Below are 18379 nucleotides of genomic sequence, written 5' to 3'. Positions count from 1 at the left end.
CCTTGCCCAAGATGAAGAAGATGCAGATGAGAGATGCCTCACTGGATTATGACTGTGAGTCCTGAAATGGTTCATCGATTCATTGAGCCGATATTGAACCTTCCCCGAGAGCCGTCTCTCTGGCATGGGATGTTCCTGGACGCTGTTATTAGCAGTCTGTTATATCACCTTTGATTTGGTGCCACAGCCTGTTTTCTTGGCTTAAATGTAACAGAAACGACAAGGAAATTTTAAAACATTAATGCTGTGTCGATTGTGGGCCATTTGCAGGTCTGATGAGAGATTGATGGTAGTTTTAATGGTACTGTGTGCTGCGCTGATATCCTTTATTAAACATTTTTGGTGATAAAATAATGGTTAAATATTGTACTTCATATTTGGTTCTTGGCAGGTTACGGTTGCCTGGCAACATGGGACCACTGCATTGAATGAAAACTGCAAAATCGCTTCAATCCAATTCGACAGAGTTGCTCGCGACTTTTCGTTTGACAACGGCATTTTTATATACGTGCATTTAGTATCAGCCAATCAAGCGGTAGAAAAGTCGTTGGGAGGTTTTTTTTAACACTAGCCATTCTTTCACCTACACTAGTGGTGACTGCGGACAGTTCACCATTCAGTGCGTTATTGTGGTGAGGTGGCGTAATGCTGCACCATCAACTAATTTAGCCCCTAAATCATGTGCAAGTCTCACCAATATTATCATCATTTAAAACGATGCTAAGAGCTATCTATTCAATTAAACACTACCATTTCAGTGCCTGCCCACTGCTCAGTTAATGCAGAGGACGCATTTCGTTGTGTCACTGTGTGCTGTGCGACAAAAACAAACTCGCTTTCACAGATCAGATAGTTTGAGTGGGAAAAACACGGCATAATCACAATAATAATCTGCCATTCTACTTCCCCATAACCCGTCCCGGGATTACACAGAAATCCATTTAGTCTGGCCTTTCATCTTTCGTTTTTGAGGATCATCCGCTGCGAAAAATTCCCTTTTAATTACACCGTGTGGGCAGAAAAGCTACGTTCATCTCATAGATCTCCACACAGACAGTGATGAGTTCAACTTACGTAACTGGATAGTAAGGGAACCGAGGCCTTCTACCGGCACGTTGTTCAAAAGACTGCTCATTTCACAACTTTAACATCTGAACAAAGCCGAGGACGTTCACCGAGCGCCCCTGCGATTAACGCGTGTGTGCGCAGTAAAAATGACGGTAAACACGAGACCAAAGGTGGCCCTATGTTCCAACCTGAAACGATTCCATGAGAAAAAAAAAAAAAAAAGACAGCGATAAAGCCGAGGAACGATCCTTTACTTAGTTACAACCCCACCCAGAGCACAAAGGTGAACACAACATCAAGGGGACTTGCACAAAGACCTACATTCATTAGCGGCAAGCAGTGTACGTCTTGGATCTACAACTGGGAATGAAATAAGGTGCTCGGGAACGATCAGGAATGTTATGGAGAACGTGTGCCATTCTACAAAAAGCAGTTATTTAATATATATATTTATAGCATAATTATATAAAATCTACACAAAAATATAGCCAATTATTTACAGATAATAATACACTATGTACAAGAACAACATACATTTTGAGGATATCTGATCTATGCTACACATAGGGCTTTATAAGGAAGCCATCTGGTGAAGCTGTGTTTTGAACTGCTGGGCCTGATGGGAGAGCTCGGCGACACGATCCACCATTTCCTGCACGGCGGCTGTGTTGGGGTAGTGGAGGGCGGCCGTCTTGGTGGCGCCCACCACCGTTTTAAGCATGTCGCACAAGACGTTGCTCGAGTTCATGACCCGGTTGGCCACCTCGGGGGTGCCGGCCTGCCGGGACAGGGTGTCGCCGATGAACACCAGCTTGTGGGCGCTGAGGATGACGAACTTGCTGTGCGCCACGAAGATCCGCGGAGGCTGGCCGGCGGCCACGCAGCCGAAGAAGGCGTCGATGGCGTTGAGAAGGGTGACGAAGTGCTGCTCACACTGCTCCGAGTAGAAGCCGAGCAGCTGCCGGTCCCGCCCACACAAATGGGCCCCGCCTCCAACAGGATCCGAAGAGGAGCCGGACGGGTGCTGATGCGAAATCCACTGTGTGATGTCGTTTTCTACCGGCTTGATCACTTCCTGCTCAAGTTCCTTGAACTGTTTAAGCTGCAAAAAGACAGAATGTTTCACAGATCTGTCTAACGCTCCATTCATACGCCTTTGAAATGCCTACGGTAAGAACCCTACCTGTTCTTGCTCCAGATGGACCTTGTTTTGCTTAATGATGTTCTCTTTATCCAACAGCTCCTTCTGTTGTCTCTCAAACTCCTCCTTACCCTGGCGACAAAAAGCCGCGTGAGGTTCATATTCCGTAGCCAGCGCTATTCTTGCATGCTCGTGCACTAATGTGGCTGTTGACCTCAAACCCAACTCGGTGCCGGAGCATGAAACAGGCATAATTGAATCGAAGCGCTCGCATTTCCCTGCTTTGTGGACAAACAGATGGACGAGGAGAGGAAAGCCAGGCTTTGCATTAAAGACCAGGCCTGGGACCGTAATGGGACCATTAGGACGAAGGACGAATGGCTTAACCGCCCAAAGTTTACCATTACCGGCGTTTACAGTTTTACTCTCAGGGATCGGAGAAACGATGAGCTCGAAATTCAATGAATAAATTCTTTATTAGCCATTTTGTTGAGTCATTGGACTGTCTCTTACCTGTAGATGGACGTAATCATAATCTTCCATCCAACTCTTGACGCACTTTTCACTGTTGCTCATGCTGTCCTTGTCTTGGCCGAGGCCAGTTGGTACAGGGAAAGGTTTGGTACGACCGCCATAGTTTTCATTGTCTGTGGAACTATGGGTAATGGGTTGGACAATACCAACCCCATTGTCGCCCGGGCTCCGTAGGTATGACCCCTCGACAGGAGCTCTTCTGAAAAGCAACTCGGCGTTGCCCCCGACCGTAGAGGCCAGCTGCTTGGCGTCATCCGGAACCGTCCGTGCCACCATGACGAAGCGGTCCAGGTCGTCGCTTTTGTTCTGAGGCCTCATGGTACCAGCGAGTATGTTGAGAGACCACCCGCAGGCCTCCAGAGCCTGGAAGGTCTGGCCGAGGATCTGGTGGGAGTCTTCCAGCCGCTGCAGCTGCCTCCTCAGCTTGTTGTGAAGGCTGTTATCGGACAGGGCCGTGGCGTTGGCCGCCGCCCCCTTCCCGAACACCAGGAAGTCGGCCAGCGTCCCCCGGACCCACTCCAGGGCTATGCGGACCTCGTTAGCGTGGCGCTCCATGAATGGGAATGTCCTCCAATGGGGGGAGGCCGCAAGAGCCAGGAGGGTGGAGGACGAAGACTCGACAGCTTGTTGCAACCGGCACAGCCTCTGCATGGCCGAGTCCAGGTCCAGCGCCAGACGGCTGTCCGAGGGGGACCCAGTGGAGGACGAGGAGGTGGACATACTGCTGCCAGTGCTGGAGAAGGACAGGCGGTTCACGCCATCCGTCACGTCCCCCAGCAACCGGACGTCCTGCTGGGGGACGTCATAAATGCCCTTGTTGCGATCCTTCTCGCCCCCGGGGGGGACCTTGTGGTACGGAGGTGGACGCATTCCGCATGGAACATCATACAAGTCTTTCTGCGCCCCCGAAGACAGCTGGCTGGGGGGTACGTCATATATACTGCTGCCGTCGTTGCTGCTGAGGCCGCGGTGTGTCACAGACTCCGAGCTGGAGGGAAAGTCGTAGTTGGAGTGGGAACACTGGGCGGCTTTGTTCAGGGAAGGAGGAGGTACATCGTAGATCCCTTCTTGCTTGGGTCTGTGAGGCTGTGGGAAGTCATAGTTTCCCTCTTCTTGGACGGGGTTGTTCCGGCAAGGAGGAACGGAGTAAATCTGCAACAGCAAGCATACCATTAAAGCCGAATGTTACATCAGGGTGGTAGTAGCCTTCTGTGAACCAGAAGAGCCAGGTTCAAATCCCACTTACTACCATTGTGTCCCTGAGCAAGACACTTAACCCCAAGTTGCTCTGGATAAGGGCGTCTGGTAAATGTTGTAAATGTACCAATATTTCGTGCAAGTTTTGCAAACTTGACTACTGAAGCCCATTAGCAGAATGGCATGACCGGATCTCAGTGTTCTACCCTTGTTTTCTCTTTTTTTCCCCACAGAAAAAAAAAAAAAAGGCGTGCAAGCATTTCAAATCATCTACTTGACAGTCTAATACGTATTTGGACATACGAGGACCACGCCACGAAAACGGGGCTCGGTAACGCTGAGCGGGCTGTAAGTGATTTCGCTGCGCCCGGAGCCAGCTTTAGGCCTCACTTCGGGATAGGCCTCCCCGAACTGTAATTACGGACGACGCAAATAACAGGTTCCCACATTTTTCAGTTTATTACAAACAAACTCACGGCACTGGGCCGGACTGCGCTGGGAAGCGCGGTGAAGCGCCGGGAAAGCAATTATGCCGTCCTCAACTTTCCTTCGCTGGAGAGCTCGAAGTCAGAGAGACAGGGAGAGAGAGAGAGAGAGAGAGAGAGAGACAGAGAGAGAGGTTTCACTTCCTCGAGACTGCCAGGCCACCCTTTAATTTACTAACCAGGGAAAAGCAATAAAAATCACTACAGCGTCTTTCTTTTTTTTTTTTTTTGCAGTGACTACCGCCAGTCAAAGGGGAAAAACAATAATCCTTCAGTAATAAGACACAAAAGGACAGGAAATTTTAGACGTGAAAGTCTGACCACAACTGTAGTCTCTGTAGAGTTATAAACGGCCAGAGTTGTCTGCAGGTTCTCGTACGTGGAATGGACCATCTTACCCCCTGCGATGAGCCGGGAATGTCGTAGACCCCTTGTGCTTGGACGTCCTGCTTCGGTGGGGGGACGTCGTACACGCCTTGGCCGCGAAGATTTCCCTTCTGTCCCAGCTGTTGTGCAGGTGGAATGTCATAGAAGTTGCGTTCAGAAAATATTTTGGAAAAATCACACGGTTTAACGGTCGGAGAAAGCAGCTCACCCCTTGCTGTCGTACAGGAGGGACGTCGTAAAGGTCCTGATGATTCGAATGTTGTCCAGGACTGTAGACATGGGACTGTCCCATTCGCACCGGGGTCACAACCTGAGGGGAAAAATAAATAAATAAATAAATCCGAAACCTTTCATGCATGCGTCCCGAAAACACCCCGCCCGCCGCTCGATCCTTACATGACCCTGCCCTCAGCCAAATAGTGCCTGACAGGAGCGGCCGCCCAGCGCCGCGGGATCGGCCCCGTTCGCCGACCTGCTTCCAGACCGCGTGATCAACAGGAATTCGGCGAGGGCCGTCGCTGGAGCGGGCCTCGCCAGGCATGTGGTAACGCCGCTGCAGCCGCGACGGAGCGACCGTGCCACGGTGGTCGCGGTGCCGCGCAGCCCGTTTCAGATGGCAGCCGCGAACGTGAGCTTTGCCGAATACCAACAGGAAATGGTGGAAGAGATGTAAGTGCAGTGAGGGGTGTTTTCCTTGGAAGGCGTCCCTCCGCTAACTCCGGTTAACTCTCCTCACATCCCTGCCACGAATGCCGAGCGGTAGCGTGGACTGGTGTGTCGGACAGACAGTGGAATGTGTGGACGGCTTCAGTCCCCCCTCTCCCATACCCAAACACACACTGACACGCCACCCTTACCACACCAGAACATTTGGGGTTCACCGACAGGCCTGGAAAATGGGAACCATGCGCAGGAGCTGAAACACTCTTGTCTCTGTGTCTCCGTGTCCCGCTGGCGGTAACAAACAAACATTTCCGTAGAAGAAAGCGATTAATACAACATCACAATCTAGGCTATTCCTAATTAATAAGGTTTCTGGCAACAGAAATGCACCGTGACCAGATGGGTCCCATAAACACCCTCATGCGCATTCTTGCCTTAGCGCTGTGGGGAAGGGGTGGGGGGTTGGGGCTTAACGTACATCGTTGGCGTTCCGGCATACATATGTATCACTGGAAATGGTGGGCGGGTGTCACATCAGCCCACAAAAATTAACACAGACGTTCACCCCGAGCCATTTTACCGCCCGGAGTCCATCCTTCCTCACACCTGGCTGGGGTTAAAATGGTTGCCCCTGCCAGCAAGGGATTCGCCAGGGACATTTGGACTGCTGGGGGGGGGGGGCACACGCCCTCCAATAAACCAGCCGTAGGACATCCAAGGCAGAGTGCGAGAGCCCGATCAGATGAAGGTAGATGTCGGCACCCCGTCTACATTCCAGTTCCAACAGGTTCCAACTCTGTTTGCCCTCCTCCACTCCAACGGTGCCATCATCACAGGGTAAACGTCGCCCTGGGGGCATATAAGCCTGTACGTTCTATTTCGCTGTGCGAAAGCATGAAGGTTGACGTCAGGACGGATTCGGCGGCTGAATAAACGCGAAATTCCGCCACACACAAGTTGAATGGGATTGATCTGGGTCCAACATGTCTTAACTCAAGGAGAAGGTTACTGCTGTAACACGTATGGCGTGTTGACCCGTCATGGCGAGCACATTTGTTATGCGTAAGAAAGATTATGAATTGGCGCCCGTCACCTGCATTTTCCCACTGCAAACTAGGCTAAAATGCGGATTAAAAGGGGATACATGAATTGCTGGTTTGTTAGTGCGGTTACGTGCCGTTCCTGTTCGGCGGTTAATGAATGTTGAAAGGAGACGGAAGTTATCTTTTTATACCCGCCGGCTGTGTCCTTTTGCTCGGGCCTCTGCCAGCGAGCTACTAGGGAGTGGCACCGAGTAACCTCAACAGTAACCCAGCAGCGAGGCAAGGGTCCCCGTCCAGAGATCCAACCGCCGCACGGACGTTTCTGACCGTCAAATGAAACGATAAGCGGTCGGCAACTTAACCTAAAAATTTCATTGTGAATAAAGATTTATTAATAACGGAATGGTGAGTGCAACAATGTGATCCACCATGGTTAAATTTCATTAAAATATTTAATCGTTGCCCAGCACTAACAAATAATAATGTATTAAGTTCCCACACAACACGCATGGCCCTGAAAAAGGCAACAATGTGAGGAGGAGGACGGATCATTTCAATTATTAATGTTCTGTGGTACAATTAGAATGCTGGCACCCTGGGACAACTGTTTATTTGGTGATTAATATGCATTGTTAAAAAAAAAAAATCTGCTCCAAAATTTGTCACTCGGCTCACAATGGTCCAGACAATGGCGGAAAGCAGCGGAAACATAATCGTCTTATCTGCCTCTGGGAACGTTTCAGACAGACCACAGTCTGTTCCTTAGACAGGGTGTCGGTCGGTCCCGTCGTGCCGCGCAACGGACTAGCGCTCATGGCCGTTCAAGTCGCGGTATGTTTGCTGAACGATCCCGTGGCGACGGAAAGGGCCAAAGAAGGAGCTGGCTTCCCCCCCCCCCCGACCGGGGCGAGACGGGAGGAAGTGAGCGTAACCTGCGCGGAGTTGATAAGAGGCTTGCAGGGTCCTTGTGATTCACCCCTTGACTCATGGAGGGGGGGGCACGTCTAAAATAAAGACTTGTACGGTCATCTCATAACACTCAACGCCCCATGTCCTATTTTCAGCAAAAACACTCTTTTCAGCCACTTTGCCTCACTGGGTCTCAAACGCTGAGGTCGTTTTGCGAGGCGTTCGCCCCCCTCCCCTCCCATGGGACAGGCCCAGCCGCCCGAGGCCGTGAATGGGGGTCGGCCAGGGACAGGGGCGCAATGCACTGAGCCAGGAGCCGCCAACCTCACACCGAGTCGCTCTGTTCCAGCTCGCTCTGCTGGCGGTCCTGGTGTATAAAAGCGCCGTTAAGGCTGTTCGGGGACGCAGCGGACTGAGGGCCAGGCTTCGTGGAGTCGGTTGGCGCCGTAGAATTCATCTAATGTAGGGTGTTGGTAGCCTAGCGGGTAACAAACTCGCCTATGGACCAGAAGACCCAGGTTCAAACCCCACTTACTACCATTGTGTCCCTGAGCAAGACACTTAACCCTGAGCGTCTCCAGGGGGGGGGGACTGTCCCTGTAACTACGCCCTCTGGAAAAGGGCGTCTGGTAAATGCCGTAAAATGTCAATTAATCTCACTTCCCCTCGAATGGCAGCGTTTCAACGGTGGAAGGGGGAAACGGTTTGGTCCCTGCCTTCTTCGCGGTTTTCGGAGTCGATTTGATCTGATTATCTGCCCGGAGCACGGCAGACATGCCACCGCAACGTTCGCAAAAGCCGCAGTCTGCAGCGTTCCGAGCGCATTCTGCCCGCTCTGCAGCCGCATTAACTAGACCGCGTTACAAAAATGTTCAACTTCCGCAGGGGCCGCCTGAAGCGAAAAAGCTCCCCGCTTGCAGCGACAATTCCTCAGCATCCACATAACCGGCACCGTAAGCGGACGAGTAGGCACCAAGAAGCCTCTCCGAAATCCCTGCACCTCAATGCGCATTTTTACCCCGCCATCAGGGAACCCGGCGGCTCAACAAACTTCCTGCGCGGCGAATCACGCGGCTCGAACCTGGCGCCTGCCGCGTGTTGGCGCAACAAAGCGCGGCGTGGGCCGATCGTTAGGGCCTTCCTGCGAAAACCAAGCGGCAATTACAACCGCCCCATTCCAGAGGCGGAGCCTTCGTAATCTGCGGCCTCGCTTACTCACCGAGGCCGACCTGCCAATGGCCGCGTTGCGCGCCGAGATAAATCCGCATTATCTCGCCGGTGACGCCGCTTTCATAGGAGGCCGTCTTCTTATCAGAGGGAGGGGGGCCAGATTTGTTTTTTCGACCCGTGATCCACATGTTCAAGGACACCTCAGGAATGTGAACTGGGTGCGTGTCACACCGTCCCCATAGCAAACAAGGCTCTTCGTGTAATTACGAGGAAATTGCCATTCGGAGGTGATGACTTTTATCATGACTTTGTGAGATTATTTAACATTAATACGAGTTGCCTCAGTCCGTCTACGGTCCTGCAGTGGCTAGAAACGATGAAAGGTGTAAAGAGTGCTTTGGCCATTGTGACTTGCCGTTTGGAGAGTTGAAAACGCGCACGAATGTATTTTCTTTTTTTGGTTACGCGTCACGCCAGCGGATTAATTGGATTTTTTTTTCTGGAAAAACGCAGACATGGCCTCCTGTCAGCGGCAAACATTGTGGCCGGCGAATGGTGGCTGGCGAATGCCCGCTCACTTCGATAGGCCGCTCACCTCCTCATTAGCATTTAAAGCTACAGACGGCGAAACGGCGCGTCCTGGGGAAACCTCACTGTGGGACTGGATCAAAGTGGCTGTAATCTCAGAAAGACACTTCGGACACTCTATTAGGGGACCACTAAGTCCTAAATTAAAAAAATAAGAATAAATTAACGTCAGGGTACCTGTAAGCGTCTTTGTGAAAATACATGAAAACTACGCGAAAATTCAGAGCGCTCCGTGACCCAACTTCGCTGGACGTCCGGTGAAAACATTGCCGACGAGAAGCTGTTTGTTTTTACACCAGCCAGCCTTCCATTCGCGGCCCTTTTTGTGGCTTCCCTAAGCAGAAAACAGCGGTTCCACCAACAGGGATAAAACAGTGGACCAGAATGGGACACACACCCTATGAGCTCGGAAGGACAGGGCAGGGCACGGCACAGCCCGTCCACATTTTTAGGTGCCAGGAAGCCTCTGGCTGGTCACGCAGCTCATAAATTTCCGCCCGTAAAAAGCGTACAGTGTGTGTCTGGTTGTGGCGGTGGCAGCGCCTGTTCCACCGGGTCAGCAGATGCCTGTAATTGAATTGTGTCCCTCTCGCCCATAACCAGGTTCTCTCATTATCTGTCCAATCTGCCCGGTCACGTCGGCGCAGGTCACGGTGAACGGCCTCGGACCTTTACCTTTGCCGGGGCTGCGTCCGCGGCCAGCACGCTTCTCGGCGGAATCTGGTAGATGTCCTGGCCGGGGGGCACCTGGTACACGCTCTGCTGGGACGGCGGGATCTGGTACAGGCCCTGCGAGGAGCCCTGCGTCGGGAACGCCGGGTGGGGGCTGTCGAACATCGGCCCAATGAGCAGCTTGAGACGGTTGCCCGGGGCGATGCCCTGGCGTCCATGGAGGGAGCACAGCCACCAGCCCTCCAAACCGCCGGTGTTCTGTTCGATGACGGTCAAGATGTCCCCCTTCCGGAAAGCCAGCTCTTCTGGGGACTCTGGCACGTTGTCATACAAGGCCTTCGCCATCAGGTTCTGCAAAGCAGACAAGTTTCACAATTACTACACATATATATGGCGAAAAAAAAGTGCTTCTAGAGCTTTCTTCAAATGTATAATATATATATATATATATATATATATATATATATATATAAAAGTTTATTAATTCTCCAAAATGACTCCCAATTAATATAGTGTATGACATGAAGCCAAGTGGGGGAAAAACAAGAAATGAGACGGGAAGAACAATTTCACATTATGACCTTTGGCCTCTTTGTTCACGTCTTGTTCAGACTCAATTCGGGGTGACGCAGAAGCGACTCTTTCCCACGGGCGTCCGCGTCACTGTGGCCACCAAATGGTTTATGTGCCACTATCAAAGCTTCCAGATAACGGAACACGAAAAAAAAAAAAAAAACGACGTTTCCTTTTTTAGCACGAAGCAGAGGAAAGTGTCCCAGATCTGCATAAGAGACGACGAGCCCACGCCTCCCCTCCCATCGCCATCAAAACACTGCGGTACTAGAAACTTCTCACAAGGTTCCTCCTATCAATAGAAGTACCACGTGGTTAAAAAAAAAAAAAAAAAAAAAAATCCAGGTCAGACCGTAATCAAGACCATTTTCGTTCTTCTTATTGTTGCATATTTTCTACTCTGTGGTGCCTCCTCTCTGCATCACATCTGATAAATTCATTCCAAACATTACATTTCTACAGGAAGACAAATAAAACGGTCCGAGACGCTTCTGCAAAAGGTCTTTCATCTGGAAATTAAATTTTTTTTTTTTTTAATCTATCTGTCGCTCAGGCGGCCATTATCTGTCGTGGAAGCGTTGTGAGAACCAGGAAGCTTCTCCTTCTCCTTAAGTGCATCCCTGCAGACTCCAGCCATCCCCAAACCAGCGGAGATTAAAATGGTTCCCACGTGAACGTCGCTTTTCAAAACAGCCCCATTATCTCCCACCGCGTGTCTGGCGGGGCCCGCCGCCGCCTCGCTGCGTTGCCTTGGCCACCCACAGCAACACCACCCCCCCCCTCCCCTCCTGCCATCACAATGGCCAACGGTTCGGCCGAGCAGCAAACCGCGTGCTTGAACTTGACCTCGAAAGGTCACGTCCAACGGAACAAGAAATGAACGAACAAGGTGAGCATTTTGGGGAGGGAAAAAATAACGAGCGCAACAAAGCGCTACGGCACGAGATCAAACCCGATGACAACAAGGACGAAAAATTTTAAAAAGTGAGCAAAAAGCTCTCTGAAATATGACGAGCAGAACGGTCATTCGGTTTGGCTGGTGTGGATTTTGTGCAGAACGTGGATTCTTTATTCTAAGCCCAATGATCCATCGAGTCTTTAGTCTGTGGGAAGCCCAAGCGAACAAAAGGGAGAACAAATAAATTCCACACAGATGGCAACGCGGCACTGGCACGCCGGGCTTATGTAACCCTACATCGCCTGTTCTGCGACCGTACCGCAGTTTACGGCCTGTAGTCCATACGCATCGCTTACAACAGCGAGCGGCAAATATCATATTGTATTAATAAACTAGTAACGTATCTGACCTAAGAGTGACGATGACACACAAACACACAAACATTATCAGAAAAAAAAAAAAAAAAAAAAGTCACCTTCACACCTCAGGCACCCACATAAACCCAGCTTCCTGTTATGAATAGCGCTCATTGCAATAAACTGCAGAGACAAATGTATATATATAGATATTATCCGATATTATTATTATTAACACGTTCCGTTTGAAAGCCACCCCCATGTCATGATGCGTGGTTTTAAACAACGAAAAAGACGCTCGTCCTTGTGTGAGACTCTCGCAAAGACACCGGGAGGGCGTCTTCGTTTGAAGTCCTGGTCACCAGGGGCAGGTGCTGCTTGTCCTTGTTTGTGCCGTGCCGTGGTCGGCCTGTAATCGGCGCAGGTGTGCCCAAACATGAACTCACCCGCAGCACAAACAGGGGCTTAGTCACAATATGGTGACTTAATCAGCCATTGCCGACTTGCTCGTAAACACACGTGTTTGCCGTTTGCCTGGCGGCCTGGAGACGGAACCCAACGTTTAGTCACGGGGATCCAATGAGGTGTTCAGTATGGAGGCCAGAGGTTCTCACGATCTTAAATCGTCCCCTTAATCATGTAGAATAAACATATTATGACAAATTATCTTGGCAGCTACTTCTCAATACATATCAATTTAATGCACATATCTTTTTATTAATAACAAGTTTATCATGTTGCACAGGACAAAATGCAACATTTAAACGTTAAGGGTGTCAAACTTTCTTTAAAATCTCACTAATCACATCTAAATGCATCTTTATCACCTCTATTGGCAGCTACGATGTCACATTAAGTAGCACGTACGCCACCAGTCGAAAGTTTGGACGCACCTACTCATTTATGGGTCTTGCATTTTTTTTTTCCTACATTATAGATCAAAGCTGAAGAGACACGACTATGAAATAAGAAATGTGAGGTTGTGTAATAATAAGAAAAAGATCTCGCCTTCTCTCCGCCACCTTAACAGTCCTGACGGTTCATGCTTTCTTATCGCTCACTCGCGTTGATGAGCATCATGCAGTTTTTGATGACGGCGACAGTGGACGAAGCCGCCACGAAGGTAAAAAGAGGCGATCCATCTTAGTCTCCATAACCGCCACAGGGTAGGGGCGTCCCATCTTCTCGCTGGTAGCGCATATCCATAATCAGTCATCCGGCTTGGACAGAGTTGCATCTGTGCCCTTCAGTGGCGGCCTAGCGGTTAAGGAAGCAGCCCCGTAATCAGAAGGTTGCCGGTTCGAATCCCGATCCGCCAAGGTGCCACTGAGGTGCCACTGAGCAAAGCACCGTCCCCACACACTGCTCCCCGGGCGCCGGTCATGGCTGCCCACTGCTCACTCAGGGTGATGGGTTAAATGCAGAGGACAAATTTCACTGTGTGCACTGTGTGCTGTGCTGCTGTGTATCACATGTGACAATCACTTCACTTTATTTATTTATTCTTTCATGACGAATAAAGGGAAGCCATGCAATATTACTACCTCTTCAGGCAGAGATGTTCATATTAGCCCAGCTAAAAGGTCACACTGCAGAGCAGGAACTCCGCCTTTCGACCCTGGTACGTTCTCATTGGGTGGCGTTGGCGCTCACATTAATAAAAGGTGACTGGGCCCGTATAAAATTTGGCTGCCGACATCCTAAAAATCCCAACCTAGCGTAACTCTGTACCCTCGGGCAGACCTCCAAGAGCACTGGGTGCAGCCCCGGTCCTGTCCTGGGGACGTGGCGTAATCTCGTTGCAATTTAACGAGGCGCAGCGAACATTCGGGACAGTCCGCGTCAAGCTGGGTCCCCGGCAGGGAGATGAGGGGCAGACACGGTGTACCGGCACACTCCAGCGCCCTCATTTCGCAAAAAAAGGTAAATATAGAACATAATTATGGTAATGACGATAATGAAGACCCGATGACTTCGCATGGCCCATCCCGCTGGGTGGCTGAGAGGAAAAAAAAGTCCAAATAAATGGGCCGTGTGAAAGGCTTCAAGGAAAACGTGTAACCTCATACCGGTCTTTTTTTAAAAAGGCCTGGACTCTTTCCACAACGTCTGGGTGGCTTGTTAACACCGTGAGTAATTTCGTTTTTCGCAACAGAGGTGGGTGCCGTTTTTAAACGGCAAAAAAATAAAAAAATAAAAAATAAAAAAAATTGAGAAACACGATCTGATCGTAAATTTGCAGCACACTCAGTTTCCTGTATTCTATGAATCAGCACACACTTCACACACACACACACACACGGTGACAGAATCAGCCCTTGCTTCAGAGAACGCCATTGATGGGATTAATCAGAGACGCTGATTACTGCGTCACCGAAGACTTTTTACGCCGCTGTCCGTCTGACAGAAAAGAAAGTGAGAAAGTGACGTGATTATCACATGTGATACACAGCAGCACAGCACACGGTGCACACAGTGAAATTTGTCCTCTGCATTTAACCCATCACCCTTGGTGAGCAGTGGGCGGCCATGACAGGCACCCGGGGAGCAGTGTGTGGGGACGGTGCTTTGCTCAGTGGCACCTTGGCGGATCGGGATTCGAACCGGCAACCTTCTGATTGCAGGGCCGCTTCCTTAACCGCTAGGCCTCCTCTGCCCCCAAAAGATGGAAGCTGTCTGATGGAGATGAAAGGTGAAGAAAGCGGATGCCGTTTTCCAGAACTGCTTCATCACAACCGATGCGCTTACATGCTCTAATCTGCTCTCCTGCTCCTAAAGGAACCAGCCACGCCCTCAGACACGCCCACGTCCCCGAAGAACTGTGCATAGATTCTCTACAAACCTACAACCATTCTTGTAGATTGTAAGATCTGTAAAACTTTGTCATTTGATTTTATTTCCACTTCTCCGGGTCGTTTGATTCTAAAATCGATTTATGAAGGAATAAAGGTGTTAATCTAGCCAGAGACGCCACGGATTGAGCATCTGACCCAAAGGACATCCCCGAAGGATTACTCTTACGCAATCGGGGTATAGATTTTTAACCTCCGTTAGATAATATTAATAACCTCCCACCCACCACCAGGATTACGGGCTCTTGCGTCCACGTCGGATTGCACAACCACGGCATGACAGATTTGTCAGCGTCAGCTCACTGTGACGCAACAGAACGTGCACGAGCTGGGAACGACGTGGCAGGGTATGGAGATCAAGGCGGGGGAGGATTTGCCTGTCCAGAAGTTTAATCACCTGGAACGTCATCAACAACTCAATATTTGAATATTAATTGTATTATTTATTCATACTGTCGGCCCAGGTGATGGCGGCCGGCGGCAACAGACCCGCTCCTCAGCAGGAAACCGGCCCCCCGTCACGCTGGGCCAGAACATCTCCAATCAGCCAGTCAAATGTTTGACCTTCGGCAGGCGTGAAATGCCCTTCATCAGAGGGTCGAACGGGGCAGTAGTGGCTCTCATTGTGGCTGGTGACAATGCTGTCAGTCTCTCCCCGCTGGACATTTTCAAATGGTAATGCTCTGGGCCCGACGGGAGGGAGGGAGGGAGGGAGGGACGCCTTTTGTCCATTCAGGGTTTGGCGGAGCGCTCCGGGGAGGCATTGATAACAGATCTGCATTCCTTCCAAGGTAACAGCAACAACAAGCATTTTGGGAAAAAGCCCATGGACCGCAGCGTCCGGAAAGTACACCTGCATCAAGGGCCCTACTTTCATGGTGCTATATAAGGCACTGAGCACTTTGCTATGTCACATCAGTAAGCCTATTGGCTTTACAGAAATAAATTGGTGTAAAATTGGGAATAGTCGCCAATGATGGTGGTGGACGCGAGTAAGGAAGAGACAGACAGATAAAATAAGACGACGGCGTCCGTGGCTCTGCCTGCACCACTGTGGCCGTTTCTGCCTGCCTGCGGTGAAGTCCACATTTTGGACAACGGTCTCAGTGAAAAGGCGCTGGGTGCTAGTAGCCTAGCAGATAACACACTCGCCTACGAACCAGAAGACTCAGGTTCAAATCCCACTTACTACCATTGTGTCCCTGAGCAAGACACTTAACCCTGAGTGTCTCCAGGGGGGGACTGTCCCTGTAACTACTGATTGTAAATGGCTCTGGATAAGGGCGTCTGGTAAATGCTGCAAATGTAAACGCATCCTGCCAGAGAGGTGAAAACGGGAGTGTGCAGAAGCGACGTGGGAACGGGTTTGGTGAAATAAACCGGCCTGTGGACAGGCTGCGCTTTCTTCAGGTGGGGAACCGCCGCGTCCGGCTCCGCCTCCGACTTCCCATACCCCTCCAAAGCCACACCCCCACACCCCTCCCCTTTCCTTTCAACACAGTCTCCACCCTCCCTCTTCAATCACCAACACTGAGAACAATGTTGGCGTACTCTCCTCCCTCCCTCCCTCCCTCGCTCTCCTTGGACTTCAGCCTGGAACCTGAACCCATAAAAAAAAATAAAAAAAGAAAAATCCCAGAAAGTTTCGTTTTTTTTTTTTTTTTTTTAAATCACACTTTATTGTGGCGGAGAAGCGATACGAGCCAGGTTACGTAAGCCTTAAAGGAACGCCGGAACAAGGCCAGGAGTGTTCCTGTCTGTCGCGTTGCTGTGTGCAACTCCGAGGAAGGAGATCGAAAACACCACCCGAGGCGGCTAAATCATGACTTCCTGTTGAAGGCTTCTGGGTGGAGGTTTGGAAAGGCAGGGGGGGGGGGGGGGGGTCACGACAGGACCTCGGTTAACACCTGCGCACCTGACGGAAAAACACCGCCGCGCACATCACGGAAGCCCCTCTTCTGCGTGACCTTCGTGAGGGCAGGCAAGCAAAAAGACCAGAGGATCACATGAGCCTCTTCCGCATGGTACGGCGAAGGGTGGCAGCCTAGTGGGCAACACACTCGACCCTTTACTACCGTTCAAACCCCACTTACTACCATCATGTCCCTGAGCAAGACACTTAACCCTGAGGGGGACCGTCCCTATAATACTGATTGTAAGGCGCTCTGGATAAGGGCGTCTGGTAAATGCTGTAAATGTAAATGAATAACAGGGCAAAGAGGTAACATCAAGTTCCATAAATAATTCATCAGTGGCAAAGTGGTGCATTTCACCTGACGCGTTTCGTAAATATTCAACCAAAGCTGGGACACAAGCCTCAAGAGGTCAGAACATGTGGATTTGACCTCAGCTTTTTTTTGTCAAACTAAAAAAAAAAAAAAAAAAAAAAAATTATATATATATATATATATATATATATATATATATATATATAAAATTTTTCACCATAAGTCTCATTTGCATAAGCGCATAAAATACACCTCCAATAAGAACCTGCTCTCTCTGTTGTGGTGACAAATATTGGCTTTCCACAGAGATAACACACCCTGTGGGAGTGACCTCTGACCCCGACAGCCGCCCTCTACAGACTCCCGGCCTTCTTTATGTGGCACCATGACCGGGGCTCCGGTGCCGGGTAATGGTACCATGACCTCTGACCCCTTACAGCCACCCTCTACAGACTCCAGGCCTTCTTTACATGCTACCATGACCTCTGACCCCTTACAGCCACCCTCTACAGACTCCAGGCCTTCTTTACACGGTACCATGACCTCTGACCCCTTACAGCAACCCTCTACAGACTCCAGGCCTTCTTTACATGGCACCGTGACCCGGGCTCCGGGTTTGGTACGGTACAGGAATCCACACAACTTGGCCCGAGCTAAACAGCCCCATCCTGCCAAGCGCCCCGCATTCCTCAGATAGTGTGAAGGAGACGAAAAGGAGACATTTCCGTCCAGGAATGTTAAGGGCCGCGAAAACCGACATGCTGCCCACCTCCTCCTCCGCGACTTGCAAAGGAACCTTCTGTAACAGTAGCGGCATACATCTTCATACATACTTTTTATATATATATATATATATATATATATATATATATATATATATATATAAAAGGAGACTCCGTGGCAGAACCGCGGTGAACCACCGCCGTTTAACGGGCCGGCGCGTAATAAACCCCCGAGAAGGACCCCGGACCCCGTTACTCCGCAGCTGGGCTGAGTACGCGCCGGCAACTTACTTTGTGCTTCATTTTGAGCGTCTGCTGTCGTCTTCTCCTGGGACGGGAAAGAAAAAAGAAAAAAGTGGAATAAAAAGATCCGGTTAGGAGAAGCGCATCGGAAGGCGGAACCCCGGTCGCCTGGCTTCGAAGGTGATTAGAAGATCATGCCGAGGTCATCAGGCGTTCGCGGAGAAAGGGGCGGAAAAAATAAGAAAAAAATAAAAAATAAACAGGCAGAAGCGCGACGGGCGCCGAGTTCGGTCTTCCGAGTCTGCGGCGCGAAGGACGGCGCTACAGAAACGACCTGCCCGGCTCATTTGCATAACGCGCGCGCCATTGGTCAGCTCGGGACGTGCCCCGCCCACTCATCACAACGCCATTACGTCATGCCGGACCTGGTTAACAGACTGGTCACAATTCTGCCCGTTCTGGACTTGATCGCGTCTCAACGCTGATCAAATGTTAATTCATCTGAACAGTTTATTGCCAAATTTCCAGACTTTTGCCTGTAGGAGATCATTCATTAGTGTACAGAGTTGGGCGAGAGGAAGGCACGTGTCTACATATCAAGATCAAAGTCATTACCGCTTTCATTTTTTAATCAGTGTTATTACACTTTT

The 18379-nt window shown here is 50.3% G+C and overlaps 1 protein-coding gene across 1 annotated transcript; it reads right to left on the bottom strand.

The window, feature by feature from the left end:
* Positions 1-1298: 1298 nt before the first annotated feature.
* nedd9 (neural precursor cell expressed, developmentally down-regulated 9) lies at positions 1299-18016 on the bottom strand. The gene is made up of 7 exons (XM_028963786.1): positions 17778-18016; positions 9861-10208; positions 5021-5122; positions 4824-4931; positions 2723-3895; positions 2252-2341; positions 1299-2170 (listed from the first exon to the last, which is right to left on the bottom strand). The coding sequence occupies exons 1-7, from the start codon at positions 17787-17789 to the stop codon at positions 1640-1642; spliced, it is 2364 nt and encodes a 787-aa protein (XP_028819619.1). The 5' UTR covers positions 17790-18016; the 3' UTR covers positions 1299-1639.
* Between the last annotated feature and the right edge of the window lie 363 nt (positions 18017-18379).

The sequence above is a fragment of the Denticeps clupeoides genome, chromosome 20, assembly GCF_900700375.1.
Source record: "Denticeps clupeoides chromosome 20, fDenClu1.1, whole genome shotgun sequence".
In the NCBI taxonomy this organism is placed as follows: domain Eukaryota; kingdom Metazoa; phylum Chordata; class Actinopteri; order Clupeiformes; family Denticipitidae; genus Denticeps; species Denticeps clupeoides.
The sequence above is the reverse complement of the archived record's forward strand: the minus strand, read 5'-3'. Positions and strand labels throughout refer to the sequence as shown.